The following is a 27,610-nucleotide window of genomic DNA, read 5'->3' as shown; positions in this document are numbered from 1 at the left end:
CTGGTGCTTTTTGCATATTTTCACATTTTGAAAATGTTTAAAGTGTTTTCAATGAGCTTTCCTCATTAAAGAAATAGATCACCACTTTGGTCTGTCATGAAAAAAAAAAAAAAAAAAAGAAGAGCATGAGGAGAGGAATGCATAGATTGATTTTCTAACACATACCCCCCCACACACACATAGATGAGAACAATTAGGCTGACCAAAAGAATCTGCCAAAAAATTACAAAAAAGAAAATACAAGAAAAATACTTCAGCTAAGGTCTTACTTCAACACTTTATACAATAAACTACATTTCAAGGGTGTAGGAAAAAGGAAAACAAAACTTAAATGTCATCTTGACTTCTAGAAACAAATTGTTTTAGAAGACTTCAGTGCTTTCTAAGAGCACTTGTTTTTAAATTCAGCAGGATGCAGAATAAAATGGAAGAATAGTGACAGGTTTCAAATTAGCAAGATAAAAGTTTAACTTCTTGTTTCTTAGTAAACTGAAGATTAAACTGTTTAGAATTTTGATGCAGAGATTTTATTATCTATTTATAGGACTTTAATATCCAAGGAATTTAATACCCAATTTTTTCCTTTAAAACACAACTGTATTAATTAAGTCCATGGTTTATGTTAGACAAATTAAGAACAATAATTATTTACTTTATCAGCTTAGAAGCAGGCAGAGCAGACGTCTTTTTATTAACAGGAAATGAAGACAGCAAATTATCATGTGGCGTTTAGACACAGATTTAACCAGCAGGCACTTGAAGACTGAGCATTTTGTTGTTTATAGTAACTATTCTTCAAACATTCTGACAAAAAAAATAGCACAATAGAGCCTTCTGGTGTATGCATTTCTCAGTCTAATCCTACATCTGCTTACAGGTCATACCCTCTTTTTCACAAGTGAACCAAAAAGATGTATTCTGAAAGCTGCTAAAACAGATTAAGATGATAAATCAGGTTAGTTTTAATGATCTTTTATGCAGTTATATTTCAGGTGGGATTCACTAATGCCCTTCTACTGAAAAGCTAAGCATGTACTTATATAATATCAATTTACCCAAAGCATAAGGGTATGTATAGGCATTAATCAGTTGAAATTAATGACATGTATAATGTTCAGGGAAGGTGAAAGTATATAATAGCATTAGCTGTTTCTTTGTTGCCTAAGATGGCAAGCATCACTTTAAATACGCAGAACTTCGTTCTATTTTTTCTTAATAATGTGTGAATTTGATTAATTTTCTATTGACAATTTCTTTGAGGCTTTTCAGAAGTAGATTTATTTTGATATGTTGCAAAACTTACCTCAGTGAGGACACATTTTATTACAACATTATTATAGTTATTATTAGCACTTTCCAACACAGGACAGTATCATTCTGTAAAGCAAAGGTGAGGTCAACATGGCTTCACTTAGTACCTGCAACAGGGTGAAGAACTTTGCTTCTAGCTCTGAACTCGGGAGAACTCTACTGATAACTTCCTTGTGGCTATTTACAAAAGTAATAGAAAACTCTGTCACTAATTGAACAGCATTAATTAAAACCCCCCAAACGTAACTATTTAGAGGCCTCACATCAGAGCCTTGGGGGTATGATGCTCATAAATGAACCACTTAAAAAGGAGAATACAGATTACATTAAAGAAGGTTTACCTTCCCCTGTGTGCCATATACCTTGGAGGTGATCAGTTTCCAGAAATGATGAACTGGATGATGCAAGATGTTTGGCACAGGGCAGTACATAAAACTGGAAGACCTAGTGAAAAAGTTCTATTCTCAGCATTGCCCAGTGAGCCTCAGAAAAGGGGAAGACTACAGTCACTTGAAGAAAAGGGATATAAATATCCAAGGACTAGTTTTTCCAGTTTTGAGAGAACACTGTTTCTCATCTAGAAGCACAAACGTACACAGCCTATCAATCCTAAAAGGTGTATTTTCTCATTCTATTACTCTGGGGAAATGGTGACATAAAAATGACTTCTGAATAAATCCACACTTTTCAGTATGACAAATCCACTCTCACCATTTCCATTACAGAAGAATGACAGAAAAATGAGACAAACTACAAAACCTAAAGACTCTTGTTAAGTCTCTAGATGCTGTATCAAACATGAGAGAGAATTTATACAAGATGCTGGTAGAGTGATAGAATATAGCTTCTGATAACACACTTCTATACTGTAGGAGATCTCAGGCTCCTTTGTCCAGCTGTTGGACAGCCTTGGAAGATTAAGATTAAAGTGGAAGGCCCAATTGCCAATAAAAAACAGTGAAAGAAGAACTTGCACCTGTTGTTATCATTACAACACAGACAGAACATGTGGGGTTGAGAGTGGGTAAGAAGCACAGCAGAAAGAGGAAGCGTTTTCAACTGCTTAATACTAGGAGGTTCCTCAAAATCCTGGTAGCAATGATTTCTTGGGAAAAACTTCTAAGAAGAAGCCTACATGCTATTCAAACATTTATATTTACAAAATTATACATATAAAAACGTAACGCTTCTGGGAAGAGATCAACTGGACAAAGCCTTTCGTGTCAGATGGTGGCCATGTGCAGATAAATGGTGAAACTACTGAATTAAGTTCTGGAATTTTAGATTAAATCTTATTAGATATTGTTTATGAAAGATATAAAATGAAGGAGAAACTAGCAAGAGACAGACAACTTTAAGTCTAGAGTTAATTTAGTCAGAACAGAAAGAAATATCTATTCAAAAGCTCCACAAAAAAAAATATTAGAAGAGGCAGAGCAACATAATGGTTTTTTTTACAAAGTTCCTTGTCCCAGATTTGAAAGGCATGATTTCTCTGAACACTTTTATCACTTGACACAAAGTGTAAAATTGAGATAAATGGTTCTTATCACACAACACTTGAGTAATGAAAAGAAATATATGAATGTATAGCACTCTCTGAAGTTTCCATACTTTCATTTCTCTTATGTGTTCATTTACTCCACTTTAAGATAATTCCTCCAAGCATAACAGGAGCAAGAAGCCTATAAAAAGACTCTGCAGTGCCAAATGATGGCAAGGATCTAAAAGGAGCTCTCAGAGAGGGCAAAAACAGTGAATGAGTGTGACCTGACTGAAATGGTGCACCTGGATTTCCAAAAATCTTTTTTCAGAGTCCCTAACCAAAAGCTTTTAAGGCAATTAAGCAGCCACTGAGTAAGAGTGAAAGTAGAAGTAAGAAGAAGAAAGAAAGAAAGAGAGGGAGAGAGAGAGAGAGAGAGAGAAGAAGTAAGAGTGAAAAAAGAGATTGAATAAATGGTAATTACCTGCAGCGAAGGTGAAGTTATCTGTGGAGTTCTGCAGGGAGCTGTGCTGTGACCTGTGTTATTTTACAGTATTCATAAAAGACCCGGCAAACAGCTAAGAACTGTGGTGACAGTAAATGTAATTGTAATCATAGTTACGTGGCATAGTGGAATTCCAGAAGGACCTTATGAAATCAAGTAACAATAAAACAGCAAACAATGATCAAGGTTGATAAATTAGTTGCTATGCAGGACAGAGATCGTGGTGTTATGATGGATAATTTCATGAAACCGTCTCTGTTGAACAGCAGACAAAGAAGCAAAACTAACACTGGGAACACCAGGAAAGGATAAGGAATTAGCAGAAAACATTCATCCACTGTAATTAATGCATGGTTCACTCATACTTCTTGAATCTTGAATAGCAGAGACACAGAGAAGGGTTTTGTTGTCGTTTTTTTTTTTCTCTCCTCCGTCTCTTCCAATAGAAACAGAGAATGAAATGTGATGTGTAGGAGTCATGTTCAAAGCATGAGTTCTGGCAAGAGGAGGCTGAGTTGTGGAACTTACTGCTAAAGGTGCTAGGGATGCAAAGGGCTTACACAGGTTCAGAGGTGCAATGGACAAGTACCTGGAATAGACACTCACTCCAGGTTACTGAACAGGCATATTCTGAGCTGCAAAGTGTTAGAGACTGAAAGAGCACTAAGAAGAAACATTGCATATGCTTGCCCTTCTTACTCCAAGCAGGTCAATGCTGGAGACAGACGAATGACTGGCTTAGATGAACCCTAACTTAATAATATAACTATTCTATGCAAACGCACATATGCTGAAGATTTCAAAATGAAGGCAGAAAGAAATTATTTATCTTTGGTTATAAACCGATTTTTGTAGCAATTCTTTCACCTTCACTTCTCGTATAGGAAGTTCCAGTAAATCAGCTTTCTTTCAGAATAGAAAAAGGTATAACCATGGAATATGCTTGAATTTTGAATTTTTTTGATTCAGTCTGTAACTCAGCAGGTGGAAAGAAGTCACTTTGCACTTCATGTGATAGCCACCAGCATCCATTTCAGACAAGAGGGACTGAATAGAAGTCACAGCATGAAAAGGAGACAAAGGTGAACGTGACGGGGAAGAAAACAATAGCTCCTACCTGGACTGTTTAGACTGAAATGTCAGCATTCAGGAATATCCTATAGTTCCTTGTTCTGCCTGTTTCACTTTCACCAGAGATACATAAGTGTATGCATAACTGCAGTGTGAAAAGTTCACTTGTGAACTAATAACTTTGATGGGGACCATATAGTAAAACATTTCAGAAGAAAAACATTGTGAAGAGAAGCCAGAGGAGACGCTATTAAAGTTACGTAGCACCAGAAGCGCAGCCAACAAAAGTTGATTTTATTTACTGGAGGAAAAGGAAGCAGTTGATTCAGAAACAAGGATGTATTTTTGTTTAAACACTCAGCAAGGCTATTCTTTTACTAAAATATTTTGCTTTTTGGCTATTTAGAAAGAGAACGTCTTAATAACACCATCCACAAAATCAGGAATACCTTTTCAACATGAACAGTTTGTTAGCTCAGTCATAACACTCTTCCCAGCAGGAAAGGAAAGGCACGAGTAAGGCTTGAATTCCTCAGTCTAGGACTCAGCACATTGTGTTCAACCCTGCATAAACATTTCTGTTCCCAAACTAACATTGGCATAAGAAACACACTAAGTACCAGTATGCTTGATTACTCTGTCAGAACTTGTTACCTGTATCTTCATCTCAAGAATGAAAACAACTGGGGACTATTCTCTGGTCCTGACACCAAGCATACGGCCTACACCAGAGCTGTGTTCAGGTCTCATCTGTCTTCCACAATGTCCCCGAAGCTGTACAACAACAACTTACTTTTATATGTTTATTCCAGTTGTTTTTAAATCAAACCATGGCTACTGGGTTACAGCCTGCAGCATGAAATAGAGTTCTTATTTCAAGTCCTAGGATGCAGCAAAAGAGCACAGGGGATACCTGAAGGGTCAAATCTGATGGAAGAGTTCTGGAGTCAAATGAAGGGTGGAAAGAGTCAAAGCTGATTCAGCCTCATTCATAGTGTTCACTGGGAGCAGTACTTGGTATACACAATCCCACAATCATGCCTGGGATCTCAGAGAGTGCTTATGACTAATGGACAGTTTGGAATCCATTTATGAGACTGCTTCCTCACCAGTTTTATTTAGCGAATCGGATGTAGTCATTGGAGGGCTTAGCATATGTCCCAGTATGGTCCTGGTATATTTTGATTTGCTCTGATTTGTGCTTCATTTCCTCCTCACCAGACTACCACAAACAAAGGCAAGTGACACCTTTACCTGATCATTTGACTGATGTCACTAGATTGCTTGCTACTCTTAAAAAACTCATGCCTAAAAGTAATCAATAATTTGAACTACAGATATGTCTGCGTTTCTATATGCTCCTCCACTATCTGACTTAAAGATCATTTCTGATGATCTTTCTCAGGCTAGTGGAAGGTCTAAGCTCCCTCCATCAAGCAAAGGTGAAATACAAATTAAATACATTATGCTCAGAGTATAAAGCTCTTTGTTCTGTGGTCTTTCCAATTCTCAGCCTGACTTCTAAAACTAAGATGTATAACGCCAGGGATCAGCCTAGAACTTTGGCCTGTCATGCATTGTCTGTGGATTTTTTTTTCCCCTTTTACTATTTCTTAGTGCTGCAGCAGATGAATGAGTGGATGTATTATGTGTGTATATATGTGTCTGTCATCCTCAGTGAGTGTGTCTGATTCTGTCCTTGACTTACTTTTCTTCTTTCTTCATGTTTCTTTTTTCTTCCTTTTTACAATATCTCAGTTCTAGTCAGACCCTCTCTGATCAACACTTCTTTTATTCCTAAAACACTCATAATGCTATTCAGAGAGTATCTGTACAGAAGGAATAGACAGAATACAGAGTGCTTACCACTGTGTAAATGATGTGCTCCCTGAGATATTTTCATGCACTGCACACACTGTTGTCCTTCACTTAAATTATGAAAGAAAAAGAAATGTATCTACCTTTCTTTTGAATTCTTGAAATAAGTTTGAGCAATTATCACTGTATATTTGTCTTCTTAGCTTGAAACTAGTAATAGAACCGCTAGAAACAACAAAGACTTAGAGTCAGTAGGAAAAACGAGTATGTCAGGTTCTTCAGGAACTGACTAAAGAAGCTGCTTTTATGGTGAAGAGGTTACCAGGTAAGAGCCAGAAAATCTAACTTACCAGTATGAACACAGAGATTCTTGAGAGTATTTCAGGCACATTCAAAAGCATTTTAATTTTGGATATTATTATAAAGGATTACGTAATGTTAATCTCCCACTACCAAATCACTCAGGTCACAAATGCCCAGCTCCTGTTCTCACAGATGAGGTTTTGTCTGCGCCAGTATCCTTTTTCAGGATTGTCCCTTCTTCACTGGCTCAAGGACAAGTAAATCAGCCTCTGTGACTGGCTGCAACGCAACATAAGCATAAATATTGGGAAGAAAACCTCTCTCACTCCTGATCCTACTAAGATTCAGTTTTGAGGATTTACTGACAGCATCACAGTAATTGCTTTTTGGGACTGTGAGTAGGTTTTCCCTTAGTGGCAGGGTTGGATCAATTGAAAGGGGGAGATTTATTGGGTTACCCCTTGTTATTTTTGAACTTTTAAAACAAATTTCCTACAGCAGTCTACAAATCTACTGTGTACAGAAGGGTATGTTGTCCTACAATTTGACAGACTGCCTGCCCCACTCCCCACTCCAGTACAAGGAAGACATGGGTGAACTGAAGCGAGTTCAGTGCATGGCCACCATGACAGTCAGAGGCCAGAGCTCTTGCTCCGAGGAGAGGCCGAAGGAGTTGGGCTTGTTCAATCTGGAGAACAGGTGGTGTCCAGGGGGACTGAATGACAGCCCCCAGCTGCTACTGGGAGGTTGACAAGAGACAACAGATATAACTACACTGCAATATGACAGGTTCAAACTGGGGAATGACCTGACTGGATAAAGCCCTGAGTAATGTGGTCAGACCTCACAACTGACCCTGCTTCAAGCAGAAGGTTGGTCTACAGACCTCCTGAGGTCCCTTCCAACCTGAGCTATCCAATGATCCTATCTCCAATACTTGTTGTTCAATAGCAGAGCTAGTTCCCTCACAATTAGGAATAAGACAGATGAAGCAAAAGCTTCTTTTAAAGAATGTGCTTAGCGCAGCAAAGCAAGAACTTAATTTTTTCCAAGTCTCTCACTTGCAAGTGAAAAGAAAACATCATCTCAAGAGCATCACTGTGACCAACTCCTGAAGCAGCCTACTACTTTAGTAGAAAGAATTCCACAAGTGTCCTAGCTCTTCCTGGCTGGGGGTCACACTACATTCCCAATATAAATTATTTCTCTCTGTGGTAGCACAGCCAGAACTCAGTATAATATGATTAATTGCCAAGATACAGTCTGTAGAAAAAAAGTCAAACCTTTCCTTAAACTGCAAAATTGTTCAAAATGTTCACTGCAAACACCGTTCACCAACACAACATAAATGCAGAATGCAGAAAACTGCCTTTTTAACAGCATGACATCCTCTAGCCTTGAATCAGTCTGTCATTACAATGTCAAGACTGCATTAAAACAGTACAAACTAATAGGAGAATATTTTTTTAAATAGTAATTTCTATAGAACCTCCAATACCCCTGCAGAAACCTTTGTGAACAGATTTCTGTTGTATGGAACTTCCCTACCTGCTAAATGCAAGAGCCTATAAATACTTTTGCTTGCTCCTAAGGCTACACATTTAAAAATGTATCATTAAATTACCTGTTACCATGAACATGAGAAGCACAAAATGCAAAACTGTAGTGGAGCAAGGTTGGGTCAATGACAGAACCATTTTCTGAATGTTCAATCAATTCATTGAGATAGCAAAGATGGCGGTGACAGCCTCTTACTCCATAGCGAGCACAGTATTCGTCTAATACGAAGACCTGACCTGGGCTAAACCAACCCTGAAAGAGAAAGGCAAAAAACCCCACAACATTTTGAGATTTCTTTTCCCACTCACAGCTTTTAAATCAAAGAAAAGAAGCATACATTTTTAGGTACATTACATAAACTTTTTATACTGGAATGATTTATATATGACTAACGGTGATGGCACTGGAAGCCAGATCCAACAATAACCTTCTTGCTGAAAGGAGTAAATGTCAGGAAACTATTTGCTGTTCTGCGTTACCACTACTATGAAATATATAGTTTACAAAACATCCAAAGTCTGGTACAGATTCAATTATATCAAAACTTAACATAAAATATGCCAACACTTCAAAATTAATTTTGTTAAAGTAATTAATTGTAAGCTATGAGACAGCATTTGAGTAATGCTGAGGGACATTAATGTGGACACTAAAACACACTTTCTGGATGGTCAGTTCCCCGTGGCTGCAACTTTAATATGAGAGAACTGCAATTCGACTATTTACCCTGTTTCTTACATAACATGCATGCGCTTTCAACAACTTATACTAGTAAAGAGTTACAAAGCTAGGCAGTTTATTAAAAGCCATCTGAGTAAGATGAGTATGATTTGTCCTTAAATAATAATTAAGACATTCTGCGGCACACTGAGGGCTTACTTGGGCAAAGTCTTGATGAGACCAAAACAGTGCAACCCTGACATAGACATGAACAAAATACAGACTCCTTCCCACCACAAAATTAGTCCTTGAGTGAATCCAGAGTGTAAAAAAAAAATATTTGATTCTTGATGGAGAAATATAAAACAGAAGAGCCTTGATTGCTTTGCCTCCCGATATGAAAAAACCATAGCAGAGTGAGCTTCCAAAAAGCAGCAGGGAGAAAAACATAAACCTCGGGAAACCACAGCTACTGCATAGCTGTTCTAAATAAGCCTTTTTCCTTGTTCTTTTCTTAATCAGGGTGATATTTCCCTCTCATCATCCCTGCCAAATGGTTAAGAGAGATCAAGGAATATGACCTGAACTCAAATATACAAATAGCTTGAGCATGCAAAATGATTTTGCAAGTCATGAATTTATAACACCAGTTTAGCAGCTGAAGACGAATATTTCCCTATTGCTTGTGATTCCTTCTGTAAATTCAGATGTTTTTTATGCAAAATATCCGCAAAACTACTATTAAAACTACTTTAAAATATTTTCACATCAGGTTTAAATCATCTCTGTTTTAACATTACTAAAAGACTTACATGAGACAGGAATTAAAATTTTATTTTCTCCCCCAGCTCTTGAATTTAACATATTATTTGGAGATAAGAACACCTCAAAGTTATTTCATAAATTTGTTTGCTCCTGATTAATTTCTTTGAGGTTAGTGTTTCCACTGCTGAGCTACAGCTGTTTCTAGAGAACACTTAGCTTTATTAGAGAACGCTGAACAGTACTCAGGGTTTTAAACTAATAGCCAGTCATGTTGCAGTGGCTCCTGTAGTTTACACAGTGTTTGCTACAAAATATGGCATTCTATTGAAAGAAGAAAGAAAAGGGATTTTAACTGAATTTCTGCAATATGTATCCTAGACCTAGGTATAATAAACAGTGCTTTTTGTGATTGATACTCTGCCAATACATCATCGTCACTGATCTCCCTCTACATTTTTATGGAAAACATGATAAAATGCTGCATGTCAATGCCTAGCAGTACACAAGAAAATAAGTATTAAAATTTCTATACATTCTAACAGGAGAGAATTGTAAAAAGAATATAAATTTTTATAGAACTCATTACTTTAACTTCAGTCTCTGTAAGAGATCTGTTTTAGTGTGCTCATTTTCATGTAAATATATGCCTTCCTTTTCCTTGTTCAGCCCCATACCATGCTTAAGTCTTACAAACACACAACAATTATATGCTACATAGTACTAGATAACTGCATATTTTTTATTGTATAATTGCAAAAATATCCCAAAGAAGCTCCTCAATACAGAGAAGAATGTAGAATTAAAGAAGTTTAGGCCATATTGTAATTTAATACAGAGCTGTGCTTAGTATTAATTCTTACACATTTTTGGTTTTCTTTTTACAAGTTTTATGTGTGGTTAGTCTATATTTATTGAAATAAAGGGATGCATTGTTTCTAAAAATAATAGGAAGTGAGCTGTTCAGGAAAAAAAGAACACACTTACATGTTCATGTATTCTATTGCTACCTTGACATTCCCAATTTTTTAATTTAAAAATATAGTTAAATATGCAAATTAACAAAAATGATCACCCATTCTACTGATTAAAAGCTGGATTTTAAAAAGAACAATATGAAATGCATCTGCTTAATAGTTGCTATAGCACTGTGTGTTTTCCCTAACCTCTTCTAACAGTTCCTGATTTCAGTGTTATATTAACTAATTGTTTTATATTATTATTGTTGTTGTTGTTGTTATTATTATTATTGATTTTGACCCCAATGAACTGTTAGAAATCTAATAATTTTCTGTTTGAGTGCCAATTACTTTGTACAGATGTTCCTTCGGACCTCTTTGATTCCGTGCGCAACCCACAGACAGAAAATGAGTCCTTTAACTTCTGTACATACTTATCTGGTAGTATTTTAAAAAGGAAGCAACTGCCATCAAATAATAATTTTTCCCCTTTTTTTATACTTGCAAACAAAGCCTAAATGACCCATCATTATCTGTATTACATGACTAGTCAGACCAATGGAAAAAAGAAGTAAAAAAAGTTATCCTTTTTTGTTGCTGTTGGGATAATAAAGTAAAAAAAAAAAACCAAAACAAGTGCTATGAGGCATTTTAGGTTCTTAGTGAGAGATCACTGTTTCAGACACTGTATCAGGTGAAAAATAAAGCCTCAGGAAGTTATGAGGTCTGACCCACACAAACCTGTTTATTAAGTGCGTATAATTTGATGGATTTCCACAAGATTTTTGCTGGTTTTCCCTACTGAAAGCAAAACATGAAGGAGCCCCATCCTGAACTCCTAGTCCCCAAAGCATAGAACAGAAAATGTTCTGTAGGAAAGGGAAACTGCAGCTACAAATAAGCAGCATGTTATGCCAAAATCTTACTTTTTATAGCTGTCTTTGAATGTGAAAAACATTCATTTTAATACAGAGATCACATTTCACTTTTTCTTGTTTAATAATTATACTGCCATTTGTTATTTGCAATTCAGGTAATACATATATACCTATATATATATGGCCTGTGGTTTTGCTTCCCTTCTTTTGGTGTTTTCCTTTCTTCACACCACAGTGGAATGAAGAATTACAAGATCGGTGAAATTGTCTGACATGAGGTGACTACGTTTGTAACTTAAAATGCCTGTACAGGTGTCAATAAATCCTACCACAGGAGCTCTTACCATTATCAAACCCTTCTGTTTTATTCAGACCTCCATAGAGGACATGATAAATTCCAGCTGAAAAAATCAGAGACAGTTTGGGTCTCTTTGCTTTCTATTGAGTAGCACAGCAGCAGCTTTCAAGTGTATAATTTTCAAATTTGAAATCAATCGATTGGACCCTTTAACTCTAACCACAACTGCAGCTATTGAATGAACTAGGAAGAAAGGACTACTTTGTAACAACTATTTCTCACTTCTTTATATCTATCTTCCAGCCAGTACTCACCAAACAAGAATAGGAGTCATTCAATCTGTGATCCAAGGTCTGCCTCTGAAGCAGTCTAAAGAGGGAAGCATGGTCAAATTTGCAGGGATTAGCAGAAATAAACTCATCCATGCCATGTTTCTGGCCACGGTCTGTGTCTGTTCATACAAAGGAAAAATGTACAGAACAATACATGTGAGCGTGTATGCAGATTTACTAACAAAAATGTATACATGCTATATAAGTCTCAATATATAAACTTTCTTGAAAATACCTCAAGTAAATAAGTCACATAAGTAGATGCTTGCAGGTTACTTATTGCAGAATCTTGTTTCTTAATCTGAACATAATGTTACTGAATTAATTTTCTATCATACCAATTTATGAGGTGTAACAGTGAAAAAAATTAAAGTTGTTAACCACTGAGAGATTAATTAAAATTTAGAAAGGCTGCTGGAAAACAGAACATAGTTCATTAAAAGAGTTCTTCTTCAATCATGGTTTTCTAGCAGAGCTCTTCAAATGTTACAATCTATAAAACAATGTTATAAATACAAAAAAAATGTGTTCTATAATTTTCTGGGTTTGTGTGGTGCTCTTTCTAATTTTAGCAAAATAACCAAATAAATATCCTTCCCTCCAATGCAAAAAAAAAGGTTTATGCTTTTATTTCTTCAGATAAGAAAGAGCATCTTTATTGCAGATCAAAGTACCACTCATAGAAATATTCATCATGGCTTGAAGCCTACTTCTCAAATGGCAAACTGGAGCAGAAATGAACACACTGGCTTGAGCTAGGTCATTTCCAGCCTTCTTTTTGTACTCAGCTTTTAATGAGACAAACCTTAATGTAGTAATGGCAAAGAGCTCCTTCAACCTTCCAGCAAAGAGCAGAGAAAAAGGGAGCAGCATTTTTGTGTAAATACATCGAGAAAACATACCATCCCAAATGGCACTTCAATCAAAGGCCCAAATTTATTGTTCTTCACAGATTGCATCTTTCAACGCCTTTAAACCCCGCGGGTTTATCAAAAGAGAAGCACTAGCGATTGCTTTCATTAATGCTATGTTTTGTCAAAGTCCTCAATGTGAATTATCTATCAAGTATGGACAGAAAAAGCCTTACAGTGCCCAAAAGGACTAGTTATGTATTAGCACATTAGCTGTCTTGGATTCTATAGACTGTACTGGGGTGAACAGTCCTATCAACTTAAAAATTGACTTCCCCTTTCAATAGGGTCTTAGCTCTTTGTTCCTTTAAATTCAAACCTAGGTCTTTTTATATTCGTTACTAGAAAAGTATAGATCTAAGTGTATCCTAAATGCAATTTTGAAAACCTGCATAGTAGAAACCTAAAATTTCTAAAGAAAAGGAGACAAAAGTTTATTGATTAAACCCAATTATAGAGTCAGGTTCATAATAAAACTCAATATTGATCTGTGGGCATGATGCTAACATAATCAGTCACATTTAGAAATTTAGCCCCAGATCATATTGATCCATGTCAAGTCCAACTTTCAGCTGTATTTGTAGATGGGAGAATTATTTAATTCAAGCTGAAGGATCTGCAGCATCACATCCTAGAAAGATGCAGAAACTAATTCATATCACTTGGCTTTGCATTGTCAAAGCAAGAGTCACATCCATGTGACAGATTTCACCAAGGTGGATGTAGCAAATAAACAGTATGACAGTACATCAATGGTGTAAGGTATGAGACCATCATCCCAGAGAAACAGCAGCATATATTTTTAATGGTTTAAGGATCAGTAGCATACGTGATTACATAGATTAACAATATTTCCATAAGCCTTAGAGTACTCTATCATTAATGACATATGTAGCTCATATTTTTGACATATGTACATGAAATTCTGTCTCTTAATTAGTGCAACTTAAACGTAATTAAACACATCAGTTCAAAGATAAACAACTTGATATCGACACTACATTGCTGAAAGCACTAAACTACAATGTGAAGTTACCTATAGTTTTCAAAATGATCCACATGCAGATAAAGTTTTCCAAACCCAGCACGTTTAATGTGTGGCTGGTTTCTACATTTCTTGTAAGTTTTCCTTCTTATACAAATATCTGATTTATTGATCCATTATTGACAGGAAGATGACAGAAAAGAAAATTTCTTTCTGCCATTGGTCTCCTGTACAAGTTATACACGGCTGAATCTCTCTTAAATTAACTGGCTTGATTTTTTTCCCCCTCTGGTTAACCACACAACCATAAAAGATTCCTCTATTTTGAAAGAAAATCTTTGTAAGTACTGACAAGTAATTAAGTATTTTGAAATCAGGAGTCTCGATGCTGCAAATGAAACGGATTCGGCATTCTGATGCAGACATTCAGGTGATCAGCATGTGTAAGGTGACCTATTGAATATAAGCCAGCTTGTGAAAGCAGAATCTGCTATTACATAATTTGGGCAAAATAAGCAAAAATATTTATTTAAAAATATAAATTCTTGCTCGATGTAATTCTACAGAAAGATCCATGACTGCTCATCACCTTTTTAAGTGAATCAAACAGTATAACTAACATTTCAAACAGTAACAGAAGATCTGTTCCCAGATATATTTTAGCAATAGAAAAAGAATTAAGAACTTACCTTTGCCAGCTGTAGGCAAGCAGGAAATAAAAGAAATAAAAGAAAAATGGAACAGTGTAATACATTACATTTTATTTTACTTTTGTGATATACATACAAGATAACTGGTAAATCTTTTTGAAACAAAATGGATTTTTTTAAAAAAAGTACTTGATCAAAGATTATGAGAAATTCATAAATGTTATATGACTGTGATTTAAAAATTATTTAACATCCAACTTTTAAAAATTGTTAAGAGTGTGTTTATTTTTCAAATTCCTAAACCAATGAGCTTTAGGTGTCCTGTTGAAGCTACATGCAAATGGAAAAGACATAAAGACTGCTATATTGCGATATACAGTTAAGAAAAAAATAGAACTCCATTTTATTCTCTACACTTTCTCAATCTTGGGAAATATTGGGAAGATATTTGGGGAGAACTCTGAAGCAGTAATACTGCTTTTTCATAGTTAGTTTTCTTCCCTTCTTAATGGATTTTTTGTCCTGCTTTAAATTTGTCTCTAACTCAAACTCATTAGTTTGGCTCTATTTCCATGTTACCCTGTCTGTTTCAGGCTGCATATCTATTTCATCTTTTGAAAATTTTTAGCCAAATTTTTAGCCAAAAAAATATCCTTTTTTATTTTTTTTTAGGTAGGACAAATATATATATTTTCAAACCATTGTAAAAACTTACAGAAGCTATTGCAAGAGTTTTAATAAATTGTTTAAGTGTTCTTTTAGACAAGGACACTAATTTTGGCAGAACAGCGTCCTGAATATGCCCTTTGCCATCTTTGCAAGAAACCTCCAATTTTAGTCCAGCTGCATAGGCTATAAAAATCATCACATCCTCAGTGACTCAGTAGAGTTGAGTGAATAATACTACCAAGAATTCCATGTTTATGGCACATGCTTGAGTGGTTCCCAGTGATAACCAATCACTAGGCATCATCTGTGGCCAGTTCCAGCCTGGAAGCAAATATTTTTTCTGTAGCATTGACTCTGTGCCAGGATGAACTACTACAGGAACTGGCCTTGCGAAGTGGTGATCTCCTCCCTTTTGTGGCTCTCAGTGACATCCCTGCTTGAGTTGAAGCATCATGGAAGCAATTTGAGCTAACTCAGGCAGGCAGGAGAGGAGAGTGGGTAGAGACAAGAAATCTAGTATTGTAGGGATTAAAAAGATTTAAAGACTAGGAGTAGTAGGGTAAGAACTACAACTGACACAGAAGGTGGAATTGCCTAGATGAAGCTCAAGTTGCACATGCTCTTTGCAAAAGACAGTGGCAAGACATGCATTACATTCTGGTAAGTGCTAATACATACAGATTACAAGTGACAGCTTGCATCAGGAATATTTTGACTCCTGATCATTGACCAGGACTCCGAAGTGCTACATGCTTAAGAACACAGGCCAAAGAGAAAATCTATGCCCCCAGAACCTTGTCATTTAAATATCAGACAATGAAATAACAGATGGGGAGAAAGTGGCAGAATATGAAAAAGCAGCTGGCACATATGGCCCGACAGTCAGGCTGGAAATAGCACACTGATGGACTGCCAGTATTTTGCCAAAAAACAGATTTGAAGAGGATACTAGTTAGTTTTTGCATGTTTCTGAGCAGCACGGGACAGAGCATAAAGGTGACTAACTGACTGCCTAAGGTGGTGGAGGCCAGAGTCAACCTTTTGTTTCTGAAAGGAAGATGGTGGTAATTGGAGGCAAGCAGGAATGGGACATGAGGGGGAATGGGGGAACATGTAGGAAGGGAGGAGTTACTCCACTCTTTCAGGTGGCAAAATGTATGATGGATATAAAGCTGCCAAACCTTCTGAGAAAACTGTCAAATGAAAAAAAAATATTTCTGTTTGTTTCTAAAAGATTTAATTAATTGAACACACAAACATCTCAGAACTATTTTAAAAGAACTGCTTTACAGCAACATTACCAATTATTCCAAATGAACAAAGCCACCATACGGTTAAGCAGTGGTATTTCTTGTGTGTATGTATTATGATACCAGCACCTTAATATTAATCATATTCTGGTTTTCCCACAGAGTCTCTGATGTAGCCAATTCAAAGATTGAGAGTGATATAAATAACACTTAAAAGACATATGAAATTAATAATTTATTCCCATGTCATTGAACTATGATAGGGAAAGAAATTTTATAGTGTTTATCATCAGTATATCCAAATAGATTGAAAATATTAATGTTATATTTTCATGACTAATCCCAAAGCATTTCTTCATTTGGCAAATTGTCTGCACTTTCTTCTTGATTACACAACACTGACTGCTCCACTTGGATGATTTAAATGTTCACACAGACTTTTTTCATGATGCTTTTTCGGTCAGATGGATGTTTCATTTAGAAATGTGTTCAACTTTGCTGCCATTGGATCGATGTCTTGTAATACCAACGTATGGCTTATGTATTTGACTACCTTTGCTACTCCCTTGCTACTTAATAAATAGCATTTGATGTTTTGTAAGTGGGCTCTAAACTTTTTTATGACAACTGTTATAACTGGTCTGAAAAATCCTACATTATTTTCCTTTTGTCAGCTGCTCTGTTAAGTGAGGTGAGGAAAGCTATACATCTCAGATAAATGATTCCTCACTTCACTTAACTTGTTTTTCCAATGTCTCCTTTCTTCCCTGCAAATATGACAAAGATAACATCTGAAGCCATGGTGGTGTAGGATGAGAATGATGTTTGGTTTTGTGTTGCTTTGTTAAGACATGACAATCCCCTCATGTGCTGCTGTTACTCCATTTTTATGACCAAGTTATTAACAGTGTTCATCACTTAAGCAGCCTTTCTAACTATATTAAAAGGCCTACTAATACATTGCTCATTAAGAAAGGGATTGCCTCCTGCACCTTTATGACTTAGACGAACCTATTTTTAATTGACACTTTCCCTGAAACAGTCATGTCCTTGGGAAACTTCTGGCTTTTCTACAATCATGCATCCTTAAATCCTCTGTCCTCTGTATTACTACATGCTTATTCAGAATAGTGTGACCAAAAAGCAGTCTCTTTTTCTTGATCATTGCTGACATTAGTGTGCTTTCACTTCTGTTTTGGAGATATCTAATACTACAAGAGTGCAGGATCATGTTGCTTTACTTAGAAACGAAGAAATCAGCTAGTATTCAATTTAGAAGATTGACAGGTACAATAGTAGTTTGATTCCAGTGCCACACTTAAATGTGTTATTTGCCTCACTGGTAGTATAGAATAACAAATTTCTTCTAAATGCCCTGCATGAATGATCCTAAACTGCTATACAGCATCAACAAGAAGAGACTGCACATTCAGATCAGCTAGAGATCTGTACGCTGGCCTTTCCGAGTGCTGCTGCTTTGCACATGTAAGAGCAACATTTCCATTTCCTGCATTTGTGATAATTGCTGTAAAGGTCAGTCAGATCCTGGCTGTCTTATTATAATGACATGTCTAGTTTCTTTTCAGGAGTTCCTGATGAGGTGGTTGGATTTTGTTCATGTCACTTTAAGCACTCTTTTATACAAGAAATTCTCTTACCTGGAACAAACCACCAATAACTGCAAAAAAAATGCACCCTTTGTTATACAAAAGAAGTCTCTTACTCTTTCCTTTCTACAATTTTCTTTTATATAAAAGGAGTTCATAGTACAGATCACAGGAATAATTGTACCACAGCTTACATTAAAGAGTTTTAAACTTGAGAATATAGAAAACAGTAGAGGCTGTGAAAACGAAGTATCATTTACTATCATTTATACACATCACTTGATTAAAAATCTTAAACATTTAATGATATATTTGCATCCGACAAGTTTTCATTTTCAGCTAATAATGTCGCAATAACTTTGGAAGTAGAATTTTGTCTATGAGGCAATGGGAAATGGAAATGTTGGCATTTACTCCTAGCAAAAATTAACCTTAATACAGGTAGGCCTGTGGCATACTAATCATCATCCGATGTTTTAATTTCCTTAATGACAGCTTTCAGTTGTTTTTCATATCTATCAAGAGAATTTCAGGATTAAAGAAGATATTTTATACATACAACATATAAAAATGTTGAAATGTGTCTCCTTAAGTTAATTTTTTTCTACATCCAGCAGTTTAAAAATATTTATATTTTTCCTAGTTACAGAAGTTCTTTTTTTACATTTTGTCAGGACAAGTGAGTTGCGTTCCTTATCTTCCTAGAGGATGAGGAAGATGGGGGATAGACTTTCAAAGCTTCAATATTATTAAGTGACAAAGTTTTATTATCTACAAAGTCCTAGTTGGTTTCTACTTTCTATATGTGGAGATGCATTGTATGATATACTTTAAAAACTGAAACAATTGATCTTATATTGGCTGGAAATGCTTACATGATGCCTTAATTGAAAAATAAGATACATAAAAAAGTAGTTGACAAATACTCCAGTCATAATATATTTCCTAATATTAAAAATTTATCATAGTAAAGAAGAAAAACATGGAAATTAATTTCATTTACTATATCCACTACCTCTAAAGTACTGGGTGTTACACCTTGATTAAAAATAAAATACTCTTAACTTCATGCAAATATTTTTCTAGGGAGAAACAAAATGAACACATTTAAGTGTGACAAAAGGTCAGCTATGGATTCTTCTTAGAAGTAAAACTGTGCCAAAAGAAAATCAGCACAGTAGATGTAAATGAAGCAGGACTCTTAGGAAACTATTTATGGTTATACCTGTAAATGCTCATTCTTGCAGTTCCTTAAAAACTGATTAATTTGATGATGCCCATTTCTACCTTATGTCAAAAGAACTGGAGGTATTACAGAAATCAAACATTGATTCTTTTAAGATTAAACCTCACATTAAGTTAATTTTCACAAGTTACTCTATTACAAAGAATTCAATGAACTAATTAAAAAATACCAACATTGAAGTGTATTAAAGCCAAAGGCAAATAATATTTTAACCACAGATTTTTTATTTATATACAGTTCAGTCATATCAGTTTGTGCAAGTTGATACATAAGCCTGACAGAAAAATACATGATAGTTTGAGGCTTTTGAGCTTCCCTTAAGCCATCTTTAAAATAAACCTTATTTGTCCTATGGTTTACACCTTAGAACTGTACTCACCCTGTCTAAGATAATATCAAGACATGTTAATCTTGGTTTTTAATTCTTTACCATCATAACTAATTTTATCTCGGAAAACATAATTTCAGTATATCAAAACTTGCAATTGCTCATTGTACCTTTTTCTTTCTGTAACTTTTCCTGCCCTGCGGTCAGTGTTCTCTAGTTGCTTTCACTTCCATGTAAACCTTATGTCCAAGAAGAAGAGTAATTCCTTGGCTACTACAGACTACAGTCACTTCTTTTGTACTTTCTAACTGATGAACACAAAGTAGAAACATTAGGAGGGGAACACTGTCAACTCCCAGTACCCAGCTCAGATCCAGGTAACTGGGAGGAGGTGAGCAGAAGCACTCCTCAGCTGTTGCCCCACTTTTGCTTTTGCAGTGTTACATCTTACAAAACACTTCATCTTAAAACCTCCCATGACGAATGGTTACTTCACCCTTCCAAATCGTTTCAGATTAAAAGTTCAACAGATATCAGTGCTTTTGGGAGATTAAACTATGGTTTTTTTCAAGGTTCTTGGCAGCCCAGTCTGGATTTTAGATAACTATTACTGAGTTTAACAAGCACATTTTACTGTCTTCCAATAGCAAAGTGATAAAAGATTACAGGATAAATGGAAGGGCATGAGACAGAGTGATAGTAGGACTGATGGAGGAGAATAGTTTTGGGTCAACCTGCTATAGACTTCAGACATTAAACCAAACCTGCTATAGACTTCAGACATTAAACCAAGTTGAGTCTAAAACATGTAACTCCCTTCTATCACTCTACATATACAGATATATGATAATGAAGAAGGATTATTCTATACAGTCATATGATGTTGTAAAAATTTGACAGCTCTTACAAAAATCCTTGGATTTCACTCAGCCTCCAGAACAAAAAAAACCCCAAACAAATCATACATGCTTCCTATATGCAGATACCTACATGACAGAGCACTTTCAAAGAGATTATATGAAAATTTCAGCACATGGTTAATATATACTATCTACCTTGATTTCTACTGAAACAATTATTTTCCTCAAAAAAAGAAGAAAACTTAAACCTGGTTTTTTTTTAAATTATTTTTTATAAGTAGTTTATAATTACAGAGAGGTGCAAAAATCCAGCAGCCCCTCTAGTGCCTTTCAGCTCACAATGCACTCACAGCATAGTAATTTTCAGATAACTAATATATACAGTGTATGATAAAGCTGACCTAAATCTATAAAATTCCGAGAATAGATTGATGCTTTTCTATTCAACACTACACTGGCTGGCTACTGAGAAATATAATGTAAACCAAACATCATCTCCATGGTAATATGTGGGTCAACTGTAATGAATATGAAGCTAATTGCTATATTTTCATGGATTATAATAAAAATAATGACCTGCAAGTCAGGATTTCCCTCGCTGGCAATAATAATTTCAGTATAAGAGCTTCTGGCTAACAATAAACTGCTAGGCACATTTCCCTAGTGAATGAGTTCTACTTAATTAAACTTCATCGAGGAAGGTGCTACATATTTACCAACTAAAACCGAAAGAAAGCCACAAAAGGAAAAGAAGGCCAACTTACAAAGTGGGGATATATCTGTGTTGACATTTCCTCCTTTGGGATTCACCTTCTGAGCTTGACTTGCAGGAACAGGCTTATATGATTGACCTGTGGCTCTGTACATGGCTTGAACCCAGAGTATTCTGTCCTGCTCATCGTCACTGGCAAATATCACGGTATCGCCTTCTTTAACAGCATTGAAAAACATTCGACCACCCTGAAGACCTGGAGAGGGAAACAGGAAGGTAATCTGAAGAAATACAAGTTACTTTTAACTCACCGTCAGTGTTTATTACATTTTTGTTTTCCTCTATGTGTGTACGGGGTGGGGCATGGGCATTAGAACACTTTGTAGGTATTTATGACCTAGAAATATGATAAAATGTAGAATAAGGATCAAATTCATGTAAATAACATATAGTAGAATAAATATAGAAATCACAGGAGAAAATATTTCCATAATTCCATTTCCAATTAAATTCCAATTAATTTCTTATTTTCTATTTTTTATATGCTATTTTGCATTTCGCTAACATATCCTCCTTCTCAGCATCATTTTCTTAGCTAGAAATTCCCATCAACTTTATCTCGCCTGAAGAGTGGCAGCTCCATACCTCTTATGAGTGTTGCTGATCCTTCCTTGGCCCCTTTTTCTCATTTGAGTGTTTTGTTCTGAGAGTGAGTGCATAACTAGAAACAGCACACAACAGCCAACATGGCTGTGCCAGGATTTTTTTTATGACGACATTGTTTTGGCTTTCCAAACATTTTCTGAGCATTGTTTGCCTTCTCAATTGTTCTAAACATTGAGCCAACGTTTCCAAACATCAGTCTTCAATATCTTACAAGTCTCTTAAATTCATGACCCTCCACTGCCTATGTAGAGTAGAATTGTTTCTCACTACATGTGTAACTTTGATTTCCCTCTGCCATTTTAATACTAACTTCTGCAGATTTTTCTGATATCTTCAAATTTTTTTTGATTACTCTGAGTAATTTGTCTTTAGCAAGCACTGCCATCATTGACCTTCTTTTCTAAATCATCTATGAATACACTTCAAAGTACACTGCCACGTGCCTCCACCATCAAAAACAGAGAGAAAAGGGAAAGATTGACTAGAATTCATAATTTTTCCCTTGTACCATATACGGTCTTACAACGTTTCAGACAACCTTAGGGTAAGTTTATTGCTCAATCTTTTTACAGCAAGCTTCTTTGTAAAAGCATGATTTTTCACACCATAAAATCCTAGTGGAATAATTGCCAAAGAACCTTGGGCTTTTTGCTGCTATATTAAAACGAGCAAATTGAATCAGCTGTTTTACACAAACATATTGTACTTCAAAATCAAGAGAAGTACCTGTGTGAGGAGCTGTATAATCCACAGTGTATCCTTCGAGTTGCATCAGTTCCTGAGGCTCAGATTTCTTTTCTCTGTAACTGCACATGGCAAACGTGTATTGGCTAACCTGAATAAGAAAGGACTTCTTAATTGCTGAATTCCATTCCAGAATTGTGTAGCCAGTGTGCCATGGTTTAAATTAGCTTTCGGTTGTGCTGAAGAAATAAACCCCATTTTTTTCCCCAGAAACATTTACAGTGAAAAACTTTGCATTTTTTCCCCTTCCTGATAAAAGGAAGGGAAAAAAAAAAAAAAAGCAAGCCATAAACACATCTTTCTGCAGTTTCCTGAAATACAATGTATTTTGGGCTGTTGCTTTACAAAAAATTTAAAGGAAGCAAAATTAGGTTCTGGTAGGGAAAATGCTTGGTGCTGTGGTACTGACCAAACTGCTCAGTTTACTTTGAAAGAAAAAAAACCTCCTGTATTCTAAAAACCTGGAAAAAAAGGACTTTTATGTATAAAAGTACTGTTCGCAGATGGAATGCCATGATTATCATGCAGCTGGAAAGATGAACACATAATCTGGCCCATTTAGTTAAAGATGGTAAGTACCAGAACCTTCAGTTTGATTTTATTGTCTAATTTCCGCATCTTTCGCACCTGTGTTGACATCCATCTCCAGGTTACTTGGCTCACTGGATATAGTACTGTGTAGGCCAAGCAGCTTGCAGCTGGCATGAACATCAGTTACTTCTCATCAAGTACAGGTATTACAAAAAATGATAAAGCAATGAGAAGAGAATCTGTCACCACATGGTTTAAGACTCCCTAGCCAGAACAGAATGCAATAAGGATTGCTGAGGAAAAAACGACTGGAAAGATAAAGAAAGGAATGCAACAGCTTGGAGAGGAAAAGCAAACACTTAAACAAAACGGAGATGTTCCCAGCCTTAAATGAAAAGCTGGAAAGACTACAACAGGTGACCGGAAGGAAGAGCCTGTGAATCTGTGAACACTAGAAACTTAAGGCAACTGAATTTACATGGGCCTCTGAAACTCTCATCTCCAAGGACTGTAGGATACCTGGCCAACAGACTTGTTTTGAACTATAATATCATTTCTTATATTCATAAAATTAGGCAAAGATCTAAGGATAGGCAAGGAGCTTGCCTGATAGATGATGGACTGTCTTTCTCTCAGTTGCTGACTGCTCAGTTAGCTGTTACCTAGATTCATTGCTTTGCCTACAGCTTCAGGAATGATCCTTTTTGAAGTAAAATTCTGATAGCTGATTTCAGTTTAATTCATGTATTTGCTGGTGCTGTAGCTGTACACCACTTCACCTCCAAGTCCAGTGACTTCAGCTGCTACTGACGAAAGATTTTTGACTCTCTGTAAAAGATGGACACTTTTGGAAAATAAGGACGGAAGGTGTGATTATTATCTGCATAAAGATCTAAAAATATTTAATTGTTTTAAGTATTTTTTTTTAAAAAAAACAGGATTATGCAGTGCAATGTGTGCAGTGTAAAGTGATTGAACACCCTCTGCCACAGTGCGTACAAGCATAAGGAACAAGTCCAACAGCTCTCTCTGCAAAATTGCCATCAGGCCTCAGATGCTGAACCCATGTCTCCAGAACCACAGCAGAAGTTTACAGGTGACAGAAATTAAACGTAGGCATTCCAGTATAATTAATACATTAGTTAAGCAAAGGCAGTTTTATAGGAGAAAAGAATTTGAGAGACACTGTCAGGCAACTAAAACAGAGTGCCAGCTTTCCACATAAAATTTACTACATTCACTTCAGCGGGCTGTAAGAAGGAGAGAGCTAAACATAAATAAACGCCAAAACCAATACAGACTGTCACCTTCAGTATTCAGACTTTCAGGCTAGGGGGGACTATTACAACCAGCCAGCCTGCCCTCCAGCACAACACACATGACAATATCAGCTCACTGTGCATTGAGCCCATAGTTTTGCCGTTGTTTATAGTATTTATTTTAGCAAATGGCTGTATTTTGGTTTAAAGATTTGAAGCTACCCCTGGGCTGGCAGGGGGGGATGTGGGCCTGCCAGTGGGGCCGGCAGGGCTGAGGGGAGCTGCAGACCAGCCCTGTCATGGTGACACTGGGGCAGGGATGATGGGCCCAGCAGGCTGAAACGGGGTCCTGGGCTGTGGGCAGGGTGAGGAGGGCCTGCAGGGGCCGAGCGGGGACAGTCAGGGCCAGTGGGTCCTGATATAAGAATTATTTACTTTTAAAAAGAGAGGGAAAGCCAAAAAAGTAAATATCTATAGTGAAAATCAAGAAAGATACGTGGAAAACAGAGGATGTTTGTTAAATCTTTACAGTTAATAAAATATGGCCTTGGGAAAGAGAACAGAAACCGTAAATAGGTGAAGCTGGGGCAAAAGAAGCTAAGCTCAAGGAGAACCAAAAGGTTAATGAGACTAAACAGAAAATTACTGGAACTACGTGTGAACTATTGCGATTAGCATACTAAAAGATCCACCCTAGAGCAGGGGCTAACAAAGCCCCCTTCCCCACAGAACATGCTGGTGAAAAAAAAACCTCACCGTACCTTTAAAAAAAAAAAAAGAACACTGCAGCTTTAAATGGGGATGAGACTTGTAAGAACCAGTGAGATTTAAGTGTGACTACGGAGTGTATAAAAAAGCTGTGCTGTGCCTTAGGAGGTGGCTAGCTGCTCACCTGGCACCCCCCAGATAGGGGGTAACAGGGCCCTGGGGGCCGACACAAGGCTCAGCCCCTGTGCCATGTCTTCTGCTCCAGGCTCAGCAGCAGTATCACCTCTCTTACTGCTTGGTAGTCCCCTCTTTACATTCCCAAAAAACCTATTTGCCCTCACACACAAGCACAGTCACAAGTTGGTTAGTCACACGCCACTAAATCCTTTGCAATTAGAATCGTATCTCATGGAAGCTCCCTCCTCTCCTCTTCTTGTGAACTGAACCTTGCAGAGTTAATTTTTGATACCGCAGTAGAAACATTTTTTAAGTTGTTCTGTTTTGTCAAATAAAACAACATGGCAAGCACCCACATGTCAACAACTCCATATAACCACACTGTACGGGCAAACTAAGCCATCAAAAAGGAAGCTAGCAGACACTGATCGTGGAAATGCATACGATGCCCATTTATTTTTTCAGATTTCTTCAACCACTGAATGTTTTTGAAGATAAGCTTGTGGAAGATCTGGGCTATGTGTCTTTGTTCATTTGTAACCTCACCTCTATGACATTATAATGCTGTTGATGTTACTTTTTCAAATGTATTTCAAATGCATACTCTTATTTTAAAGGAACAGTTTATTAAAAGATATTAATTTCACAATCACTCTTATACTTCATCTTTTTATTGAAAATGAGACATTTTAAAGTCTCTCCCACAAAGAAACAAATAGGAAAACTCCATAAAATTTTGTTGGGGGAAAAAAAGTCTCAAGAAAATAAAGAAATACAGAATTTGCCTCATTTGTTTACACTTGTGATCTCTTAAAAGCTTTTCCTTATGGTTATCAGTGGCTGCTATCAGTTATTATAGAGAGAACCACCAGCACAATCTGAAATGACACTTTTTAATACAGATCTATGACCAGGTTGAAGTGTATTGTTAGTAGTTAATGGACCTGTAGGTAGTTTTTCCTTAGAATTCAGCAAATTAGCATCAATACTTCACAGAATAACTTGTACTCAAAAGTCAGGACTATGTACCACACATTCTCAAACAAAAAGAGAATCAAACCACCTTTTCAACAAGTAATTATTGACAGAAGACAAGCCAATCCTCTTCCTACAACTGCATCGACTTGAATTTCATAATTTTCCGGAGGTCCAAACACCTGACTACCAGCTGTTCTACCTACTTTGTAACAAAGTGGAAAAACAAGAATCTGTGCATGCATGACAGACAGATAGGCACAGAAACGTGGACATGACTTATGAGCAGTGTCACTAGGGGAAGTCCCCATGGAGCAGAAAGACCCTGTTTAATGTGCTGGGAGGAACTGTTACTGCAAACCTGGAGGCTGACAGTGGTCCCTTCTATAGGGCATCACTGGGCAGCCCACTTTAGGAGCTCAACAGCAAGAATTAGCCTGTGTGGTTGGTGTGTTTAGAAAAAAAAAATCCATGAAACAAATGACTGGCTTTCAAAACAGTAGAACAGATGATATTAAAATGACAGAAGTGAATATGCATTCCGATTACTGGAGGAAGATATTATCAGACAGTAAATGAAGTAAAACACAGCATGTCCAGCTGAGGCTTTTTACCTAACATGTTAAATCCCTGTCTTTTTCCAGTTTGAAATTAATAACCTTTTAGAGATGTGACCGGATTGTAAAAGGAAGAAAAGGGAATAAAATGAAAAGGTTAAAATCTCCAGACTCTGTAACCTTCCTATAATATTGAGCTGTTCTTTCAGAAAGCACAAACAACTTCTAATATGTGTAACAATAATGAAGGTGCACATTCCTCACATCACACTCCTGAAAAATCAACATGATTCATCTAATTTCACTCCTGAGTTAAATTTCCAAAATGTTTGTAAATCATACTGATAGCCTCTGTCTTAGAACTGAATTTCATGGCCTTCATGTTTTACTAATATAAGCTAAAAGCTAATTTATAGACAAAGACTCATCAATATGTCAATAGTATATCAATACAACAGATTGATATTAATTAATGAATGCTTATTTCACACATACTGACTTCAGTTTACTGCCAAGTTACGTACCAGAGCTGTCTGGACAGTAAATATTGATCTGACATGGTATTTTTTACAGAGTCTTATTGAATTGATAGCTGCTTTAAAATGAAATAGATGTCTAATTCCCATCACAGTCAGAAAACTCCTGTAACGTTCCCCTCCAGTATTGCAATTTCAGCACAGAAAGCAAAAGATAGTTAAAATTCATTTGGCTGGAATAAATTGTTCTCCCAGATGGCTCCATATCACACACAGAGAAAGATTATGTGTCTCTTAGATGTGCACTTTAAAACTCAGATGACACCTGTAGCTTAGAGGAAGAGAACAAAGTCTTTCCT

The 27,610-nt window shown here is 36.4% G+C and overlaps 1 protein-coding gene across 2 annotated transcripts in view; it reads right to left on the bottom strand.

Moving 5' to 3' along the window:
- Nucleotides 1–27,610, bottom strand: part of CADPS2 (calcium dependent secretion activator 2) — a 323,550-nt gene that overhangs the window by 95,885 nt on the left and 200,055 nt on the right. For both annotated transcript variants that reach the window (XM_055808537.1, XM_055808536.1), the window contains exons 10-13: nucleotides 22,551–22,659; nucleotides 21,211–21,414; nucleotides 11,923–12,059; nucleotides 8,116–8,303 (exon numbers count right to left, since the gene is read on the bottom strand). In XM_055808537.1, coding sequence (XP_055664512.1) covers nucleotides 8,116–8,303; nucleotides 11,923–12,059; nucleotides 21,211–21,414; nucleotides 22,551–22,659 — 638 coding nt within the window. The remainder of the gene's footprint in view (nucleotides 1–8,115; nucleotides 8,304–11,922; nucleotides 12,060–21,210; nucleotides 21,415–22,550; nucleotides 22,660–27,610) is intronic.

This window comes from Falco peregrinus, chromosome 6 (assembly GCF_023634155.1).
Source record: "Falco peregrinus isolate bFalPer1 chromosome 6, bFalPer1.pri, whole genome shotgun sequence".
NCBI classification, from domain to species: domain Eukaryota; kingdom Metazoa; phylum Chordata; class Aves; order Falconiformes; family Falconidae; genus Falco; species Falco peregrinus.
This window is presented reverse-complemented; position numbering and strand designations above follow the sequence as displayed.